Here is a 21709-nt window from a genome sequence, read left to right on the forward strand (position 1 = left end):
GCTTTTCCAGCATAGTGTCATTGTTTTATGATTTGTTGGGTTATTCTGTGTTTATTCTTTGTTCACTGAACTGTTCACTGCTTTGTACACTGTGGTGGAAAGGCATTTCCTCATTTCTGATTTTTAGATTTGTCTTCATATACTTTAAGGCACAAGGACCTTTTGTTTCTGCATTACATTCATTACAAGGGAATCTAGCGACACTCGCAGGGGGGACTACTAATAGGGGTGACACTTCCTCATGGTAAGGAGAAAGGAAATGTGCCCACTCATTGTCTAGGCAAAAGGAAGATGCTTCCCTTTCTTCCTGCACTGCAGCCTTGCAACAGCACAGGATGATAAGGAAGCATCCCCTGCATTGCGTGGGCAATACTCCTCCTTTCCCTGTGCTGTCCTGCAGCCTTGCAGAACAGCACCAGAAGAAAACGAGAGCCATCCAGTTGTTTAGGCTATCCTCTCCCCATCCCCACAACTAAACAAGGGTAGTATTTGTGCTCAATGATTATAGTATGCAGCCCATTTTGATTGGCAATGCATAAGCATCATCTCCCTCACTTCACGGCCCTAAACGATTTGACTAGGACCATGAGGTGAAGGAGAAAAAACCTGCACTGAAGAGCAACAGATCATGATTGTTTTTAACAGCCACAGAAGATTTTGGAGGAGAGGGTCTGGGAGGGATTGTGTGTCTCATCAACCTCCCATTTTGCTTTTTTCATGAATTATACTCTGGTCATGCCTCTGGTATACAAAAGGAGAAATGTTTTAGAATTGCTTTTAAAAAGAGTTCCTATTGCACTGAAGGTATCTGCAGCATGACACACAAGCTCCTCCAGTTAAAGCCAGTATCTGTCAAATGGATTAAAGTGCAAGGATAACTCCTTGAAGCATTTGGTCAGAAAGACTGAATAGGATGTTAACAAATATCTAGATGACCATTACTTTAAATAGAAATAGGTGAATCCAAATATACCAAAGACACAGTTCAAAGGAGACAGGATTTGTGCACATTATCAGCACTTCCAGGAACCAGGCTAAGAGCTGCCATTAATAAAACAAGCAAAGAGGCTATTAAGATAAAGTAAACAAACTATGGGTAAAGTACAGCAAAAGAGGGAAAGCAAACATGACAGGTTATTGGGAAAAGGGGATTCTAAACAAACACAAGGTAAATGGTATCTGCAATACCTCTAGACCAGGAGTGGGCAGCAGGTCAATCTCCAGATGTTTTGAACTTCAGCTCCCAGAAGCCCCTGCCAGCATGGCCAATGGTCAGGTTTTTGATTTAGTAATTCACTTGCCTTGCAATTTTTGGTTTTCCTTTTCCATCCTAAGCAGTAGTATCTGCTGCAGAATGGCCTTTTGCCACAGTTCCCGAAGCTCCTTGGATGTCCTTTTCCTTTCTTCTTTTACTGTCCTAAAGGGACCATCTTCACAAACTGGTTGTAATGGTGATCTGGGCGGAAGTTCTCCCAACTCAGAGTAGTCTTAATAAGATAACAAAGTAAGAAAGAAACACTCAGAAGCCCCTTATGGTAGCTATATCATTGTTTGGATTTTTAGATCAACCCCACCCCAACCTTAGGTAAGCTTTACCTAAATTGTGTTTGGAGAGAAAAATCTGGAACTGCCCAGAGAGCTTCAGCTATTGGGTGGTATAGAAATGAATGAATGAATGAATAAATAAATAAATAAATAAATAACTTAAGGATAGTTCCTACAATGGGACTTCCATGTTGCTGGTGAACATAGTATGGCTATCATAAAGAGGCCTTTTAAAACTGCTGACAGTGGTCACTTTCTGCACACAATGAGCATTTTTAGTGTAATGCTTTGCAATATGGATTGAGCAATTTTAGGTAAACCACTGTATACTTTTTTTTAAAAAAAGGTCCATGATGGTTGTGGTGAAGATTGCCCAGTATGTGGAAACTAAGGAGCGGGTGCAAATGAATAGCTTGTCTAACAGCTGGAGTTCATGGAAAGAGACTGAAGTGGCTTTCATGTGATGGCTGTATAATACATGCCAGCTTACGATCAGTGCTAGTTCAACATCTACTGAAAACAAATCATGAAAATTTTAAACCCCCACCAAAAACAACAACTTGGTGAAGTCAATGAACATTTCATACCAAGATGTTCTTTGTGTACCTTGTAAATAGGAACATGCATATGCTGTGAATCTGCAGAAGCAGAAAAGCCACAGAGTGTGGTACCTACAGTGGAGTCAGCTTCCTAAGAATTTCAGCTTTTGTTTAAACAGAAAGCAAGTCTCTAATTCCCGAGCTCATAAGGCTAGAGTCTGCAGAAGGGAACAAGGGTTATAACGTCAGCCTTCCAATTCTAAATTGCTTCCGAAAAATAATTCTTCTAGCTTGGTCAGCATTTTGAATAGTTTATTGAAGTGATGTCAGAAAACACACAAACTGCTGCTGGAAAAACCATTCTGGAAAACCTCCTACTCTATACAAATATAAAGCTTTTCAGCACATTCAGAATGGAGATTTCAAGGCTGTAATTTGTGTCCCTGAACTCTTAGGACTTAGGTATGTAGTATGTAGGAAGCTGTCTTATGCTGTCAGATTATTTGCCCATCTAGCCTTCTAATATCTGTTATTTGACCAGCTCCCCAGGACTTCAGGCAGAGGTCTTTCCCATCACCTGCTACCTTACGCTTTTAATTGAAGATACAGGGGATTTTACCTGGGACGTTCAGCGTGCAAAGCATGTGCACTACCACTGACTTTGGTCCCCCTCCATCAATTGACCTTTAAAAAAATCCATAAAATCAAAATTTGGAGATCTAAATTTAAATCCATTAATGCATGTTCTACTGAGCAGTTTTTCACAAAAATACTTAAATATGGTTGGGAGGGGGAGAAATAAAACACACCTGTCAATTAAGAGTTTTAAGGCGCAATCGTATGCATGTTTAGACAGAAAAAATGCTGGGGCATGCTGGGAGTTTTAGGACTTTTTTCTGTCTAAACATGCACACGATTGTGCCATTAATGATGCTCGGCTTGTCCATGCATTTTTTTTACTTTTCTTTGAACAGTTCTCTTCCTGCCAGATCACAAACGGCTTTTGGAAGCTTCTTCAGTTTCAAAATACCATCCAGGAGCCCACCTGAGCATGCAGAAAAAGTTGTGCAGTTCTTTGGATCTCAGCCAGAAAAGCTTGTTGTTGTTTTTTCTCACAAAAGCAATACCATTTTTTTCAAGCAACTAAAAGCCTCAAGCCAGAAACTATTATGCAGAAATCCCGTGTCTTTTACCTGATCACAAACATATCACCATTCTGAAGTTTGAAAAGTGATGTAGCCATTATAAAAGCCTTGCCTTTTAATTTCTTAACTTTAGCCCTACGTAGAGAGTCATAGAGCCTGCACACTGTAGAACCCGGGATACCTCATGCACACCATGATCCCAATTCTTCATATTGCAAGTCACATTTGACTAAAGGTTTGGATGAGATCAACAGGTGCAGGTTAAGGAATAGTGTCAGGGATGCCTGAGGAACTCTGTCTTTGTTAATTCCAATATGAACTAACTTGATTGGAACCTCCCAGACTATTTGAACAGATGTCCAAGATGGGAATGTCAGACAGACTCAAAGGGTGTTTGGAGACTCTATACACATCTGCATTTTAGTTCTCTTTAATACATCTACAGATAACTATTAAGTCAGTTACCTGCTTAAAATATGAATTTAAAATCTGATACACATTGCACAAGTACTCATTGTACTTTTAGTTGATGTTAGAAATCAAAATGTAAGCATTTCAGGATTAATTCTTCTAGTTCCATTAGCTTCAGTTTCCGAACTGTAAAATGAGTACAATAGTATATTGTGAAGCCAAAAATGAAGCAAAAACAGTAGAGTAAGCAAACCAAATGAGTACACTCATTTGTAGTAATCTAGTTTTAGCATTTATAGTTCACTTTAGAGAAACCTATATATTTAGCCACATGTATGCTACCTGAAATTCTGCATTTTTGCAATCATTTAAATTAAGTATCTACAAAACTTAGCTCTTACACAGAACTTTTAAACTCAGTTCTCAGTGGTTCCCAAAAAACACATTCATTCATTCATGAGTCCCCTTTCGGCCCAATAGGGCCCCCAAGGTGACTTACAGGTAAAACTTAAAACAATGTCAAAACTTTGGAAAAAAGCACGAGCCCTGACCCTGGATCAAAACATGGGATATAGCGTCTGTGGTAAAAATTACAAACTTGATCAGAGTGAGGGAGGGCAGACAGTTATATGATTCTTTTGTTGAAAAATTCACCTTATTTATTATGTACTGGACTAATAAAGTGCAGTCCATATTCTCTGTTGGGGTATGAGTCTGTATAGATTGCACCTTTCTGACAAGTAGGTAATTTTTTTACTTTTCTTGAGAAATGGAGCATGAATGATTGATCATTTGCTAATCATTTGTATGATCCAATACTTGTAACATTTGTAAAAACTTTTGTTTTGAAAAATAAAAAATAAATAGAAATAAAAACAATGTCAAAACTTTAAAAACTTTAAAATAATTTCAAACATTAAAAAGGTAAAGGTGTCCCCAACCAGTCGTGTCCGACTCTAGGGTGCGGTGCTCATCCCCATTTCTAAGCCGAAAAGCCAGCGCTGTCCGAAGACGCTTCCATGGTCATGTGGCCGGCATGACTGAACACCGAGGTGCACGGAACGCTGTTACCTTTCCCGCCAAGGCGGTACCTATTTATCTACTTGCAATTTCTTGCTTTTGAACTGCTAAGTTGGCAGAAGCTGGGACTCAGCCATACAGAACAAAGAAGTTTTAACAACTCGCCTAAAACTGAACAAAGAAGAGCCTAACTTCCTTTGGGAGAGAATTCTGCAGGTGGGGTGCTGCTCCCACAGAGAAGCCACTATCTTGTATTCTCACCAACCTAACCGATCTTAAACTATGGGCAGGTTCATTAGGGGTGGAGGCTGTCTCTCAGATATCCTGGCCCCAAGCTCATTTAGGGCTTTATAGGTAAGCACCAGCACATTGAATTGTGCTCACTCACAGCCAGACTGCCAGCCAGAATGCAGTTGATATAAGACCAGTGTAATATGGTTAACAAAGTGTGCAGTAGGAAAGCAACCTGGCTGCTGCATTTTGAACTAGGTGCAGTTTCCAAACACCCTTCAAGGGTAGCCCCACATACAGTACATTGCAATAATCTAAAGAGGAGGTGCTTAAGGCATGGATCAATGTGGCCAGATCTGCTTTCTCCAGGAAGGGGTGCGACTGGTGCACCAGTCAGAGGTGGGCAAAGGTGCTCCTGGCCACTGAAGCTACCTGACCCTCCAGGAATAATGCCAGGTCAGAAGCACTCCCAAGCTGCAAACCTGATCCTTCAGAGGGAGCACCACCCCATCCAGAACAGGCTGTAGCTCCAATCCTAGATTAGCTTTCCTACTGACCAATGGTATCTCTGTCTTGTCTGGATTGAGACTCAGCTTGTTATCCCATATTCAGTCCATCACTGCAACCAGGCAATGATTCAGGACTTCCACAGCTTCCTGACATCAGGTGCCAAAGAGCTGGGTATCATCAGCATAGTGGTGAGACCCAAGCCCAAAACTCTGGATGACCTATCCCAGTAGCTTCATGTAGCTGTTAAACATGATAGGGAATAAACCAGACCTCTAATGCCAGAGCCCATGCGGCCAAGCAGTAGTGCCTCAGCATCACCTTTGGGGAGTGCTTAGTTAGATAAGATTGGAACAACTACAACACAGTGCCCCCAAGGCCCATACTGGCCAAGCAACCCAGAAGGATACTATGGCTGATTGTATCTAATGCGACAGTTTGCACATTATGTTCTACACACATATGGGAGCTTTTCAGGAACCCCACCAGAGGTAGTCCCCCCACCCTACAACTTCCTCAAAGGTCAGGGGGCCCTCTGGAGCTATACCATAAGATGCGAGAAGCTTCTGCTGGAAGGAAAAATCAGCCATTACCCATTTTGTGTGCACGCATGGGTCTCTCTGGATCCTAGACAGATTTCTAGTAAGTGTTAGATCTTTGATAATTTGTGTTCCTTTTCAAAGTGTAGATCTAACCCCAATCCACCCCCACTGCTAGAAGAAGTTATTTCATTCTCAAAAGTAACCCAGAATGCATCAATAATGCAATAAATACAAAATTCATAATATTTGACCTAAATAACACACAGGAATCAAACGAAACAACTTTAATCCTCTAAAATCACAAGCAGGAGGAACAGTGCCATCTAGTGTACGTGATAGAAACTGAGAGTACAACTCAGGAGGATGACCACCATTTTCCTTTCTTAAGTTGTGATATTTTAGTATCTGGTGCCAAAGTCATTGCAAATCAGCTTAACAGCAGGACGAAGAGCATGTAGATGGTGATGCCAGGATAGTTTTGGGGTTTTTTGGACAATTTGTCACCTCACTGCTTGAGGACAGTGGCTGGAAAAAGAGCTCTTACAAACAAGGCCTTCAAGACTTCTCATATTTTGATTAGAACCATCACAGGCTGCTTCTGAAATTCCCTTGAGTTTAGAGAACATAAGAACTGCTGGAGCAGACCAAGTGTCCATCTAGTCCAATTTCCAACAGTGGCCAGTCAACCAACAAGAATGAAGGCAACATCACCTCTGCACTGTTTGCCCCCTGGCTACTAGTATTCAGAGGTATAGTGCCTTTGATGATAGGGGATCCATTTACTGTCATAGCATATAGTCATTGATTGCCAGATCTATCCTCCATTATTTCTTTCAATCCCATTTTAAAGCCATCTAACCCAGGGTCATCACTACATCTTATAGCCTTAGTCTGTCTTGAACCTATTGCCAATCAGTTTTGCTTGGAGACCCTGGGTTCTAGTGCTTTAATAGAGAGGGGGAAAACAAAGCTGTATCCATTTTCTACAAATCATGCATAATTTTATAAACCTCTATCATGCCCACCTTAGAGTCAGAAGAAGATACTCTAACCCTCTGATCATTTTGGTTGCCCTCTTCAGTATTCCACTCTCATTTTTGAGATGGAGCAAACACAACTGTACAAAGTATTCCAAATGTAGCTACACCACAGATTTATATGAAGGCACTATGATACTGGCCATTTTATTTTGCTCCCTTGCCTGCTAATCATTGACATGGAATTTGCCCTTTTCTCTGCAGCTGCATAAAAAGTAGATACTTTTGTTGAGCTATTATCACCGTGGCCCCAAGAACTTTTTTCCCTCAGTCACAGTCAGTTTACATCACAAATCGTCCTAAGATGGTTAAAGTATTTCCAGGTCACACAAAAAATGGAAATGTGGGACATGCAACGGTTACTAGAAAAGTCTGAAACCCGGAACATGACGTTCACCTGATAAGCCAGTGTTCTAGCACAGAATGAGGTGTTGTGCTGCAGGCATTCGGTTGCCTCTTCATACTTAGATCTGTGAGAGGGGGTGTTTCATGTAGCTGCTAGAAACGTGGCCTATTTCTCACAAACAGCAAAGTGCGATGGTATCTGGACTGTCCCACTTCAGACTGCAGGTGGGGGCTCACACAGCTGATCCATTAAAAAAGATCTCTTGAATATAGAAAATTGGCAGGTGAGAGAGAAAACTAGGCTAGAATTCTTCTCCTTGATATACCAGTTTTCTAGATACAGGGAATTGTTATGCATGGAGAGGCATTCTGAAATGGTGCAGATACATGTTTACCATGTCAGCTGCTATTTGTGAAAACAAGGCAGTAGATTTATGGTTGCAGAATGCAAGCTTGGGGGGTGGGGGGAATGCATTTGTTTGTATGTATATAGTACTGGTGGGCATTTCACAGAATGAGCACAAGGTTGACATCCTTCTCATTTGTTATTCCCTCACCGTGGAACTCCTTGCCTAGGGAGGCTTCAAGCCAACACAATCCTGACTGTTAAAATGGTGGGTAAAGGACCTTTCTATTTAGAAGGGCCTTTGCTGTACTCATGTGTGCGTGTGTGCCCATGTCTGTGGGAAGATAATGGAAGTGGCATTTGTTTTTAGTAGTCTCTGTTGGAGCTTCAGTGTTCGCTAATAATATTGATGATCTTTTTGTTTTAATCTGTTTAGCCGGTTGTTGTTTTTTGGGGGGGGGGTGTATGTATGTATGTATGTATGTGTATGTGTATATATATATATATATATATATGTATATATAAAAAATAATTTATATTGTATTGAATTGTTTTTATGTTTGAAAGCAGAGGAAAACTGTGAAAAAGGAATAAATTAAGCAACATTAATATGCATCTATAATGGGAGGAGGAGGAAGCATAGAGAAAAACTACCCTAGCTATAACATGAAAAAGGGATGAAAGTGACTAAGCCTTTAAGAATGCCATAATCCCAACCCCCTCATCCTTCCCCCTCCAACTTGCTGTCTCATTTCTTGTCTGCTGTTGTTACTTTAGTTATACTGCTTATGCAGTCGGACATTGTTATGATGGCAGATTATATGTTGAATTTAACACCACAGTGTGGCCATAACATAGGAAACACTAGACAAGGCAATTGTGTTAAAAAAAAAAAAAGGCAAACGAAAACCTTGGGGCTTCTATGATTACAACTAAAGTGTCTTAAAGCTAAAAACAAGAGTATTTTTGCACAGTTGTTTTTAGAATTCTTGTAGGTTACCCATCATGACCTGTGGACAATGTGTTAAAAGAAATGACAGAGGACCAATCTACATGTTATGACCACCATTATAGAAATTGCTAGAAACAACCTGTGTCTGGCAGCTGCTTCATGCAGTGGATATAATGGGCAGGACAGATTGTCATGTAAATCACCATCATCACCACCACCACATGAGGAGTTTTCACATCACTATCAGATATATCTGGCAGTAGAAGACCAATCAGTATTGACCTGGTGAGCTGCTCCCAGTAAACAGAGAAGGAGGCTATTTTTCAAGGAGTTTCCATGTGGTAACAATAACATGTTGAAATATTAAAACATATTTCATAAGTTTGTAAAGATGTAGTTCAGACCAGGTAAACTCCATTTATGGGCTCCTGTGACTCTTGGACTCTTTATTCCATGTTTATATCAGATGTGGTATTCAGGGCTCATAAACACAGGATATATTAAGCTTGGCAGTCATGGAACTCTCTTTACGTTAATCTAAGCCATTCAGACTAAGAAAGAAATTGTGGAAATGTAATTACAACAATATTTTTTGCACATTTGGTGTGGATGTGATTTGAATAAGAACCAGAAGTAAGATTTTGTTAGTTAATTATGAAATGACCAGATAAAATACATGATGGGTATGGCAGTGATAATGCTAGGTTGTTGGGGTTTTTTTTTGACACATTAACAAATCCTTAGGCTAAAGCTTTAGGATAAATCTGTCAGCAGCAGCAAGGATAGTTTTGGCAAGACACTAGAAACTGCTGAAATGACTGATTAAATAAATTATGGCATCTAATCACCATAAAGAAGATTATTAAACTTAAGCCAAATTAGGGAAGGGTTGGGGCAAATGGAGCATTTTATGAACAAATAATCATAATTTATAATTTATAATGACAGCTGCAAAGACGTATGGGTTGTACCCAGTTGTGTCATTCCACCGATGGAAACTGTTGTGTCAGTGGAACCAGGATGGGGGCAATTTGCCCCATCCACCTCCACAGTCCCCTGCATGCCTTCACAATCTGCTCTAGAGAGCTGGGAAGCCCTCTGGAGCAGACTTTTGGATGGTGCAAAGAGCTGCAGCGTGGGAGGAGAGAGGGAGAAAATCCTGTTGTGCTAGTGGACGTCTACTAGCACAGTATTGGATTTAACCCTATGGTCCTTTATCTGGTACCCTCTACTTTATGAACAGCAGAAAAATCATGAAAAATATGGGTACACTTCTGCACCAACTGAAGGCTTGTCTTATGGGATTAATTATAGTTCTAGACAAATGAAGAGCACGCTTTAGGATCTGATTCTCTGGGATGTACAGAGATATAATAAGAAGGTTCCAGAGTTTAGCTGGGAGTCTTCTTTGGCCTCATTTTGTTTTTGCTTAGATAACAAAATGCAACAGTTTCATCTTGAGTAGGAGAAATAAAACATTATACAGAAGCAGGGAGGATGAAATGAAGCTAGCAGATGTGATTAAAGAGTAACGAGAAATAATACATAGTAATGATGCTGCTATTCTTTGGAAATACATGATATTGTCACTCATTTGAGCTATGAAAGGAAAAGTAAGACCAGGACTTATCTATAGCATATGTCAGGCAGGTTCTTTATCTAAAGAAGGCCTTTACCGTCATGCCAACCTGGAGAATCACATCCTTTCTGTGGTGTTGCCACTCTTAGGAATATCTGTTGTCTCCATGAATGCCGCCGGGTCCTCACAGGGCTTTCGTGGACAGAATCTGCTTCACTTGACTTGGGCTTGTAGTCACTAAAGTCAAAAGAAGTGTGAAAACCTTATTTGTTTATTGTTTTAGTAATAATTACAAAATGAGATAATTGCAATATGTTTTATGATCAAATGGAATGAATATACAAATCCTCCAGGTATTCACAGCAACAAAATACAAATACAATATATGAAATACAACTCTTAGAGAGCAATCTTATGGTCCTTGGACAGCATCCGGCAGACCACAGGATATTTTGCATTCCAGGATCCGTGGTTGGAGACAGTGGCCTGACCTCAGACCCAGGAGTCTGAGCTCCCCGCCCTCTCGCAGCTGGCCCGGAGAGAACCGTTCCGGCCATCTCTACGAGCTCACAAATATGAGCTCGGAGAAGAGGGAAAAGGGGTGTGCTGCTGCGTGGAGAGGGGAGGGGATTGGGGAAGTGGGGATACGAGCTATCCCCAGCCTCTGTCCCTTCCACTCCCCGATGCCTCAGCTAGATGGGTGAAAACTCCTGTTTAGCTAAAATGAAGAGCGGGAGGCACAGCACGCCTCCTGCTCTGCTTTGGATAGTTGTAAACCTCTGAGTTTGGAGGCTTATGAGTACCAAGAACCTATCTAATTGGATTGCACCCTTCGTTCCTTAAGTAACCAACAGGAGGATTAGAGAATTTGCTAGGCCTATGTGAAAATTACTCAAGAATACTACCACTGCTACCACTACCCCTTCACCTAGATTCTCTATGACAAAAACAACCTATAGAAAGTCTTTGTCCCTTGTCCCTGGGCATCCCCACTGAGAAAATATCAAGCACTGGGAGGGAAAGGTAGTATGAGCTTCCTAGAAAGGGTGGGGCCTTTCCCTAAATGTTCTCCTGTTGCAAGCTTTTGTTGCCAGTGAATCATATCCCAAGTTCTGTGGTGAAAAAGCTACAATGTAACTTTCCACTTGCTTACTTGGTCTTTTAAAAGCAGCCCAATGAGGTATACCAAGATGTCAAGCTCTAAATACTTCTCCAGACTCTGTAAATTTGGCTACAAGCATAGCATTCCTGCACATAGTCAGCAACAGTGCAAGTTTCTTGTCATGGTCTGATTTATGCTGATGAGAATCTTGGCCATTAAATCCACGCTGCCTGCAATTTCCTTCTCAGGTAAACTTTCCCCAGCTTCTAGCTGCTGTCCTGTATTTCCTGTTGATCACATTTTGAGCTAAACTACATGTTACGTTAATAATGCTTTTAAAAAAGCATGCTTAATGTTGCCACTATTAGTTTGAAGGCACAGCAGCTGCAGGGCCCTGATCTGACACTGTGTGGCACCTAATCAGGGCCCCACGGCTACTTCCCCTCCAAAATAAATGTGGCAGCATTAAGCATGATTTTTTTAAAAGCAGGATTAATGAAATGTGTAGTTTGGCTCTTAGAGAGATATTCTGAATCCACAGCTGGTGGGGAGAGGTTCCTCTGTAATGTGACTACTACAACACTGATACTCAAATCAATTTCTACTCACAAACAGTCCTAACTGAAAGCTCTTTAATGAGGTCTGCAGCTTATGTTACCATTAGATATTGAGTGATTCATAGGCTTCACAATATCTATATTATTTGTATTTATAAATATATTATTGATATTTATAAATAAGATAAATAAGATATTTATAAATAAGATGCAAATGAAACAGCTTTGACTTTTAATGAAATTCTCACTGTTATCACACCAACTAAATTTGAACAATAATAATTTCAGTAATTCCGATTGCAGCCTATTTTAACAGATTCTGAGACAAACAATGCTTCTGAATTACAGATTATTTAGCTCCAGGAACAGACCCCTACCTCTTTGTGTTCCTAAAGTCAGAGGTGTTATTTTCATCTACAGGAGCCAGAAATTTTAAGAAGTTTGGCACAGAAGAGGAAGAGTGAAGCTTTTTCCGTAGAGCAGAACGGTAGGAGGTGCTGAGAGTGTAGTTGAAAAGGGGCAGTTCAGAATGAGGAAGAATAAGTATGCCAAGTAAAATTAAAAACACAAAACATAAAAGAGTCAGTATCAAACCAGGAAGAAAATAATACTTGTTGGAGTTAAAAGCAAATAACAAGAAATCAAAGAACAGCACTACAAGGCATTATATAGTTTGTTTTGTAGGTTACCTTTAAAAGCTTTATTCCAAATTCAGCAAAGAATATGAAACCTCATTTCTCTGATTTTTACAATATATCTTGGGGAGTGGGAAACCAAGGGAACAGATTGGCTCTTCAGTGTTACTTGGAAAGGAGTGGGGAGCATTACTTCCTTTTCAATTGATGGCATAAAAATGAGAAAAAAAAGTAGCAAGGAAATCACTATCCCTGTCACTTTCCAAGAATAACAGTTTTGTTGATATAAGCAAGACTGCAAAATGAAACAGGTTTCAGGTTGGATTCACATGATTATTTGCAAGTGGCAAGATGTGCATTGAATAAATGCATTTTAACTTTTTTCCTCTCCTGGCTGCATGGTGAAATGGCCTTGCGAGTGCTTCAACTGGTGTACACTTATAAGCACATTACCTCTCTACCTCCTTTCTAAAGCTTTGCAATAACACAGTAAACCAGAACTGGTTTACCAAATGTCTTGGACTACAACTCCCAGCACCCCAGCTAGCCACAGTGGCTGAGTGGGTGCTGGGAGTTGGAGTCCAACATATCTGATGGGCACTAGTTTGGAGAAGGCTACATTACAGGAATGCTTCAAACATGCAACTCCAAGGGGGGAAGTCAACCCCAGTCCACAAGCTACATATCATCACTCTCCAAACGCTATGAAAATAGATGCTTACTTCCATATAAATAAGGGCAGCTTCAGACAATATGAGGAAAGCACATCCATGTAGGAAAAAAGCATGAAAAACTACGTGCACTTCTGAGGACTGCATGTGTCTATTTCGCATATGCACACATGACAATCTATAAAGGGAAGTGTTTCCCATGCAATTCAGTCGTCATGTTTGAAGTAATTTAATAATGAGTTCATACACTAAATAAAACATTAGCTGCATTCCAACATTATATTCTGTGTTCTTCGAAAACCATGGTTTGAAAGGACCACAGTTTGCCAGTCTGACAAACCACAAAGTGTTCTATCACTGTGGGCATACAAAGGGAGGAGGGAAGTAAGAGATAGGGCTGGTTTGCATGTCATGATAAGGCACTGTGGGTTAATTCATCCGCAGGATGCCAAGACATGTGCCAGCTGCCATTTTGAATAAGCAAGTCACGATGGGGGTGTAATGTGGCTTATAGTGTTGTGCAAACCAGGGTGTCAGGCGTTATTTGAGGGTTAAACAATCCTTGGATAACCCTAGAACAACCCATGGTACACGGCTTCAATATTCAGAATAATGGCAAGCGCACATCTCAGAGCCTTGCAGGTGAATTAAGCCACGGTAGCTTACTGTGATGTGCAAACCAGGTCTATGTGTACATATAGCTCATTCCTAATCCTTGAAACTATGGTTTGGAGGATCTGAGAATATAATGTCTGAACACATTTAGTGTCAGGCTGGAGGTTTGAACCCTGTTACCCATGTTTGAACCTTCTTTCTTGATTGGTTCTAAAACTATATTATTTATTATTCTTTGGAACATAATTCACAATGATCAGGTCATACAAGAAGCTAATTTAAAAAAAAAAAAACATTGTCTAAGGGACAAAGTAAATGGGATGACAGCAGACCTGCATGTCAAAATTGGTTTGATGCTAGTTATCTGGAAGGATGGGAAAGCAATCTAAATGCAGGCAGGAGAGGAATGCTGAATTTTTCCGCCATCCGTGCTTCTCCTCCCTCCAATTGCTTCTCCCTGGCTGTTTATCTTCCATTGGATAACAGGTGGTTTTTAATGTTTTAAAATGTTCACCAGGTTTGTAAACAGCCACTTACTTGTTTGCCCAGGTAGGATAACAGTTGTCTCCAGGCTATTAGGCAGTGAAAATTTAACAAAATGGGTTCTTTCTTTTTTCCACCCTTTAGGTCACAAATGACTGATAGGTATGTATGGGGTGGCTAGTGTATATTTTTATAGTCTCACCTTCATTTCTATTTGCAATGCATAAGGATATTCCTAGCGATATATGCTTACAAATGGATTTACTGCCAACCATACACAAATGCCATACATCTCTTCTCTCACCTCTTTGGCACAGCACGCCAGCTTTGTTCTCCACTTGAATTATGCCTGAGATGTTTTAATAAATTGGGTGAGGAGGCTGAGGGATTAAGATGAACTAGAGGAGGAGGAGGAGCTGATGGTGACTGATCAGCTGGTGGTGGTGACTGATCGGAAGAAGTTTTAGAGATGCTGGCAGGTGTGTTCAAATTTTACAGGGAGAGTTCCAGCAGGAGAGATTAAAAGAAAGGTAAGGAAACAAAAATAAATGTGATAAATCAAAGAAAAGGACAGAGAGTTAAAATAAAAAGATACTCTATATCACTATGTTTGTACTAAGAGTGTCATGCATATGCTTGATAATAGCATAGGCCAGGCACCATGGAGCATGTGAGTGTTCTTTCACTGAAATTTGCTTCGTCCATGGTCTTGACCTAACTTAAAGGATCTTCTGATGGATCCTAGTAAAATGTTAGGTATGTAGACAAGTAGACAGATCAATTAAGCAGCAAACACAAAGTTGTTGTACTGCGTAGTTCCTCCAGAAGCTTGGAAGGAGTCTAATCTAACATGGCTTCTTTTCCCAATCCTTGAGAGAGCAACAGGGGGTCGGTTTCCAGGACCTTAGGAAGGCTTTACAACACAGAAACAATGGCCTGAACTATGGGGTTGCTGATTTCTGCTACGCGTATTTCTAGCCCAAATCAGACTCTTAGATGTTAACAGTGGTTTATTTCCAAGGTTCCAGTATCTAAACTTCCATGCAAATACCATCTTCAGACCAGATGATAATGCGATGTCAGCACAGCATGCAGAGAGAGAAAGGATATCTAACGCCAAGGTTGTACACCAACCATAACTTTCAGTTCGGTTCCCAATTTGGCAGTTCAGAAAACTACCCAATTTGGCTCACAACCAATCTGCTTTCCTTATATGGGAGAACTTCCATATATTGGAGACACACTGTCTAGGTCTCTGCGTCCCTCAGGAGTGTTCAGGTTTGGATTCAGTCCACTTCAGAGGAGTCCTGCTTAGATTTGGACATCTCCTGAATCTGTCTGAACCAGTTCAGGATTCAGCTGAAACCGAAGCACACTCAGATTCAAAACATTTTGCCATATACGAAAGTTCTTTTGGGGGATACATTTCTGGCATTATGCTAAGGAGCTTAAATGGGAGCTGGGGAGTTGCCATGTGAACGTGCCCTTATGAAGTATTGAGTAATTGCACCAACCCAACTGCATGATCAAGTTCCTCCAACCACAATTATCCAGACAAGCTATCCAGACATTCCAAACTTTTAGAATTTAAATTCAGGATAATCACTACTTTAGACAGCGGGGCATGTCACAGTGATACATACAGTGATGCACACTGTCTTTGGGTTTTGTGTAGCTAAGGTTCAGAGTAATGGATATTTGACTGTACATACTTGCAGCACTGGAAGCCTTTAGAGTTGTTCAAAGTTAAGAACATGAACCAGTACTTTTCAGCTTACTCAGTATCATTAAAAACAAAACAAAACATGGTTTCTCTCCCCTCCCCTGCCCCAACTGATAAAAAAGCAATTCAGCACAATATCCTATACATTTCTCAATTTCACAGAAGTTGAGATCAAAGATGAACTGTGGAAAAGACACTCTAAGTAAGTTCAACTTTTACTTAGCAAGCAGCAGCAAGCTGGAAATAGAACTGCAGCAAAACCTGATCAACAAACAATTTGCAAGTCTAAAACTGTAATGCTAAAGCCCTCTAGAAATAAACAAACAGCAAGGTTCAAAGAAAGGACAAGGAAACTTTGACTATGAAATTTCTTTCTTTCACTCTTCCTCTTCTTTCTGCCAGTAACCACTAATTCAGGCATGTCTCTTTCTTGCATTACTCTAGTACGTGTAGAAAGAAAAACTGATTTGGCACAAATTCCAGTTTCTAACAGTCTAGGTTGCATAAACCAGTATTTGTAGCAAAGCAATAGTATTTCAGGCAAGTGCACATTAATGGTATTGGGGGGCGGGGGGATAGCAGAAAAAATAGGAAGGGGAGAATTCCATTGGGGTAGCAAGAATGTAGGGCTGCACATGAAAATGTTTAGAAAATGAACACACGAATCGAACTGGCACAAGAGGAACATGAGACATCAGAGTCAGTAAAAACAAATGCACTCCAGTCAAATATCACGCAACATGCTAAGTTAAATAGGACAGGGGCCAGATCTCTATCAGTAGATAGAGAAATATACACTTCATGCACCTTTTACAATATAAATAAATTACAAGACATTTAGCCTTCATTTCTGTGGGTATTATCAAAAGCTCCAACTTCCCAGTCTCTTCCTGAAAGGGAAATCCTCTACATATATCCTGGGCACAGGCACTCCCCTCAGCAAACACAACGGGAAAACACATGCAAATAGAGCAGGCTGTGCATGAATTCTAATCTCTCTATCATGTATCATGATATGAATATTTCTCTAAGTCTAAGAGTTGAGTCACAGTTCCCACTGCGTGGGGGCAGTAATGTGACAGAACTGCCCAAAGTCACAAATGACTAAGTGCTTGCTCACTGGCCCAGCCAAAAAAGACTTCTAAAAGTTCCATTCATAAAGCATGCTGCCATGGAAAGTATACTATGATATTGTATGAGAATTTTAAAATGTAAGTCTATGTTGTGTCTGGTTATGCCAAAAAAGGTATTCAAAGATTATTTCCATTCTATAAAATGAACATACCTTAAAACATTTCCCCCAAACTTTTCCCAAACAGCATCCAGCTTTAAATTTAGTCTTACTTTTGCTGGTGAGGAGTCTCTGAGCTCACGGAATGATACCTCATAAGTTTCCTTTGGGGAACAGATGGAGATGCTTCAGTGGGTTCTGAGGACTCCTGGCTTTCAGTTGGCACATGGCTCAGGGTATTAGCTCGCCGTCTAAAGGCCTGGTGGGTTGATTTTGCAGCCTGCTCAGTGGGTGGGCTTTCAGGCTCACTTGAGAGATTGCCTACTGATCCATTTGCCTTCAGAGGACTCTCTGGGGGAAGGAGGTCTTCTCTCTCACATAGAGTTGTTTCCTGTCAATGTAAAAAAAATGCACACCTAAACAAACTATACATGGTATAAAAGTAATAAATGTGATCTTAGGCTGTGCCTACAAGCATCATATGTGGCTTCTAGATGCACTTTGCAATAAGCATTTAATTTATCTATTGTCTGCATGTATATTTTCATTGAGATTTTAACTATTACAATCTTCCCTAGTTTCTCCTTAATGTACACACTAAGAAAATTGTAATTGTTATTGTCTAGAACCATCTTTCAGTGAGCCAGTCTGTAGTGACTATGCTGCATTTGAATGGGACACACTCTTCCCAGCTATTTCTGTGTGCAAGACCAGGAAGTGGTTATCCAGAATCTATTATTGTTTCAAACTTAATTCTTGTTATTCATCCTGTCTTGTCACAGAATCACGAGCTCATCTGATACATGAACTGAACCATGAACAAAATGCTATTGCTGCAGAAAACACAAGCAAAACTGTACATCTTGTTTGAGATGGGGAGAAATAAAGGAACTTTATAGCAGAGAGCTGCAGCCCTGGGTCCCAGATGTTGAAGTCTATGCCATAGGATGGTTTATTAAAAGCATGGAAATAACCAGTCATCTGGTTGTCCATGATGAGAAAGAATCCTACCCCGGTGACCAAGTAGGAAAGCTTTTGTAAACTGGAAAAGGGAGAGTTCATATATTATTTCAGACTACTGATGTGCCAGAAATTACTTATATAGATATGACTGGGCAGGTGGGGTAGTTAAAAAAAGATTATGGGCTAATAACATTCCTAGGTTTATTGGCAAGTTTATGATAAATCAAATAACATGATTTATTGCTTTAAAACATAAAATTTAACACTCGCTTTAAGAATGTAAAGTGGGGCCCCACCAGCCATTCTACATTTCAGGAAAGAATATTAGAAGACTGCAAAATATGCTTTCACTTTTTGTGTTTATCATTCAGTGGGCAGTGTACTTACTTTACTTGTAGTACTTAGTGTGCTAGATAAGGAACTGTCCAAGTCAATACTTCCAGAACTTTCCAGTTGACTTTTGGTTTTATTTCCCTAACAAGAAAATTCTCATGTTATACATTTTATGTTATATGGACACACACATATATAAAGAAATCTGAAAATTCACACAGTTGCATTCCCTACAATAGTGCTGAAGAAGCAACCCCAAAGATTCTCATAGATTCTCACTGTGCTGAGATCATTATTAAATTTAATTTCCTGAGTGAACTAAGAATAGCCTTACTTCACATGAGAAACAACAGTCTCCTTCAGAAAGGTCACTCATGCTGACATTTGTAAGCAACTTGGAAACTAACAAACCATGACTGCAAAACATTATTTTAATAAGTGCTTCTTTTGCGTGGTCAATGTTGTTGGTTCTTTTCTAGTTTAAGAAACAGTCAATTAACAATTGATGAATGAATGATTGATTGATATTCCATCAATTGATATTCAATTAATGAATCAGTGATATTCAGTTAATGATTGAATATTTGCAATATGTTCAAATCAGTTATCATCACAATGAGCACACTCTGAGCCATAAAAATTGCATTGCTGAATGAAGCAAAACCAGGAATTAAACAAATTGAAAGCTATGCTAAAACACAGCTTTGCCAAGAATGGGCCCAAATTTTTATGAGAGGACATTGAATTTATGATGACACTTACTATTATTATTAATTACATATCTATACCATAGCCAAAGCTCTCTTATTAGAGAATGCATTGTACACTGCTCAGCATCATGCACGGTTTAAGAAATAACAACAAACAAGTCTGGAATGTCTGCATCACAGGTTATAACTAATTTATAATCTGAAGCAAATGAGGTTGAATCTTTAAGAACAACTGCAGAATAAGAAGTTTGATATCTATTTATTTAAAACATTTTTAACCAAGGAAGCTTACAACAACAATTAACATTTCATAAAACCAAAAATCCTATCTATAAAATAAAATAGGGTGTGTGGGTGTCTGTTAGTGCCATAGTCCCAAGATTGTGAAACCTAGACATCTGAAACCTGGCATGCATGCTGAGGGGACCCTAGGGGGTTATTTGGTTTTTAAAATGAATGAATGCATGTTAATTAATTTAAATGTGTCTGTGTGTTTGAAACCTGCAGTGCCATCTTGTCACTTCCCTAACAAATAGCATTGCAGTCACCACAGTTTGAAGCCAGGGGGCAGGAGTAGCCCGTGGTACAGAGTTATACAACTGCCTCTCCATCCTGCTGTGGGTAGCCCACCCCCTCAGGGGAATGGAGTGGACAGATCCCTCCCTCAGGGGGCTATAAGGGTGCGCCATGGCAGGGGGCATGCCTCACAGCGTCAGCAGGTGTGGCTGCACTTAGATGGAGCAGGCATAATGTGTCCAACTCGGACTGCACCGTAAGTTTGTTTTGTATCAAAAATACAGGCTCTTCCAACCTGTGCAAAGCCAGGTCCATTCACTAGTATAAAATAAAACAGCAGCATACAAACTGATCAGAAGCACACCAATCAAAAAGTCAATACAGATTAAATCAAATGTTTGGATGCAGAAAAACATTTTTAGTTGGTGCCTAACTTGCTAAAAATGTAAGCAGCACACAAATGTGCCTAGGGAGAGGATTCCAAAGTCAAGGAACTGAAAAGGCCTATCTTTGGTAGCCACTCACCTCATCTCAGAAGGTGGAGGCACCTGGACCAGGACCTCAGAAGACTATATTGGGCAGATTCATATGAGAATGGTCATAGTAATAACTTCTCCTTATGTTAATGTTTAGTTCTATTAAGATCCTCTGCTGTTCAACAGGACACAGGGTTACTGGCTAAAATTGTGGCAACAGCTGTGTTTTAATATAAGCTAAAAGAAGCAGACCTCTTTTTAAAGACTCTTTATATGCTAAGAGGCTCTGTAGCTTTTTCTATATGTGTTTTAATTTTTCTTCTTCTTCTTGAGATGTAACATTTACGTAGCAGATGTTTATACGAAGTCTATCATAACTAAGTATGCATTTTGCACCAACTGTTGTAGTTGCAATGTACAAGAAATGAGTTGCATTCACAGATGAGGACAATTAATGTATATCAACATTTGTATTGAGAAGGATAATTAAAATATTTTGTAATGTTTAAAATCAATTCTAATAACTCCTGATATTTTTCTAAGTACTTCAACTGGAAGGAAATTAAGGAGAGAAAATTATGCCATCAGAGACAAGATAACAAAACTGAAGAACCTTACTCGAGACAATATGCTTTCTAACGACTCCGTTAGTGACCTTTTAGCTTTGCTCTTCAACATATCTAGTCTGAAACGGTGTGTGTTGATTGGCATCTCATTTCCCATGGCCTCTACTGAAGACTGTGAGGTCTAGGAAGTTAAGATGACAAAATAAACAGAACAAGATTCCATAGGAAAGATCACTCACACTAGTATAAGCATCCTTCCATGTTTAGAAGTATTATGCAGTTTCCATGCCGATTGCTCTGAACTTAGAATTAACCTAAAACAAAATGGTTCTGAATGGCTAAATATTTGTTATAGGCATTCAATTTTTTTTCCTTCAAGAAATATTTTTCTCAAACCAGCTCCCCCCCCCCCCCGCAAGGATATGTCCCAGAAAAATCTAACGCAGTTTGAACCACATTCATTTCCCAGACAGAGTATGATTTCAGCTCCACTTTGGAGTCTGGTTGTAGGAAAATGAGCTCCTCATTAAGGAGGAACTCCATTTCCCGCAATTCCTGTGCAATGTCTAAACTGAGAGCCTGAAGTACACTGCATTTGCTCTCCATTAAAGGTTATAATTGGTTTATTGGTTGTAAGGGACTTCTTTTCAAGTAGCAGTATGGTGACTGCCTCAGAAAACTACTGGATGGTACTGACAAATTCAAAATAAATTAAAAGAAATGGTGTAAAACCAATGGAAGAACATTGCATCCCACACTTCTCTCTCTCTCTCTCTCTCTCTCTCTCTCTTTCTCTCTCCCTCTCCTTTTTTTGTTTCAGGCCTGTACAACTGCAGACCTTGAAAACAATCATGTTTTCCCTTGAGATATCTATCTATCTATCTATCTATCTATCTATCTATCTATCTACTTCACTTCACTTCACTTCA

General features: G+C 39.9%; 1 protein-coding gene across 4 annotated transcripts in view; it reads right to left on the reverse strand.

The window, feature by feature from the left end:
- Positions 1-21709, reverse strand: part of TBC1D1 (TBC1 domain family member 1) — a 127588-nt gene that overhangs the window by 28233 nt on the left and 77646 nt on the right. For 3 of the 4 annotated variants that reach the window (XM_084856953.1, XM_084856955.1, XM_084856954.1), the window contains 5 exons: positions 20833-20961; positions 18567-18653; positions 17330-17607; positions 10297-10436; positions 1302-1487 (listed from right to left, as the gene is read on the reverse strand). In XM_084856953.1, the coding sequence (XP_084713079.1) occupies positions 1302-1487; positions 10297-10436; positions 17330-17607; positions 18567-18653; positions 20833-20961 (820 nt within the window). Of the gene's footprint in view, positions 1-1301; positions 1488-10296; positions 10437-12235; positions 12356-14566; positions 14735-17329; positions 17608-18566; positions 18654-20832; positions 20962-21709 lie in introns of all 4 variants that reach the window. The other variant, XM_084856956.1, reaches the window with a different exon arrangement.

The sequence above is a fragment of the Heloderma suspectum genome, chromosome 5 (genome assembly GCF_057233095.1).
Source record: "Heloderma suspectum isolate Gila_16-S chromosome 5, 16-S_ref, whole genome shotgun sequence".
Taxonomy (NCBI): Eukaryota; Metazoa; Chordata; class Lepidosauria; order Squamata; family Helodermatidae; genus Heloderma; species Heloderma suspectum.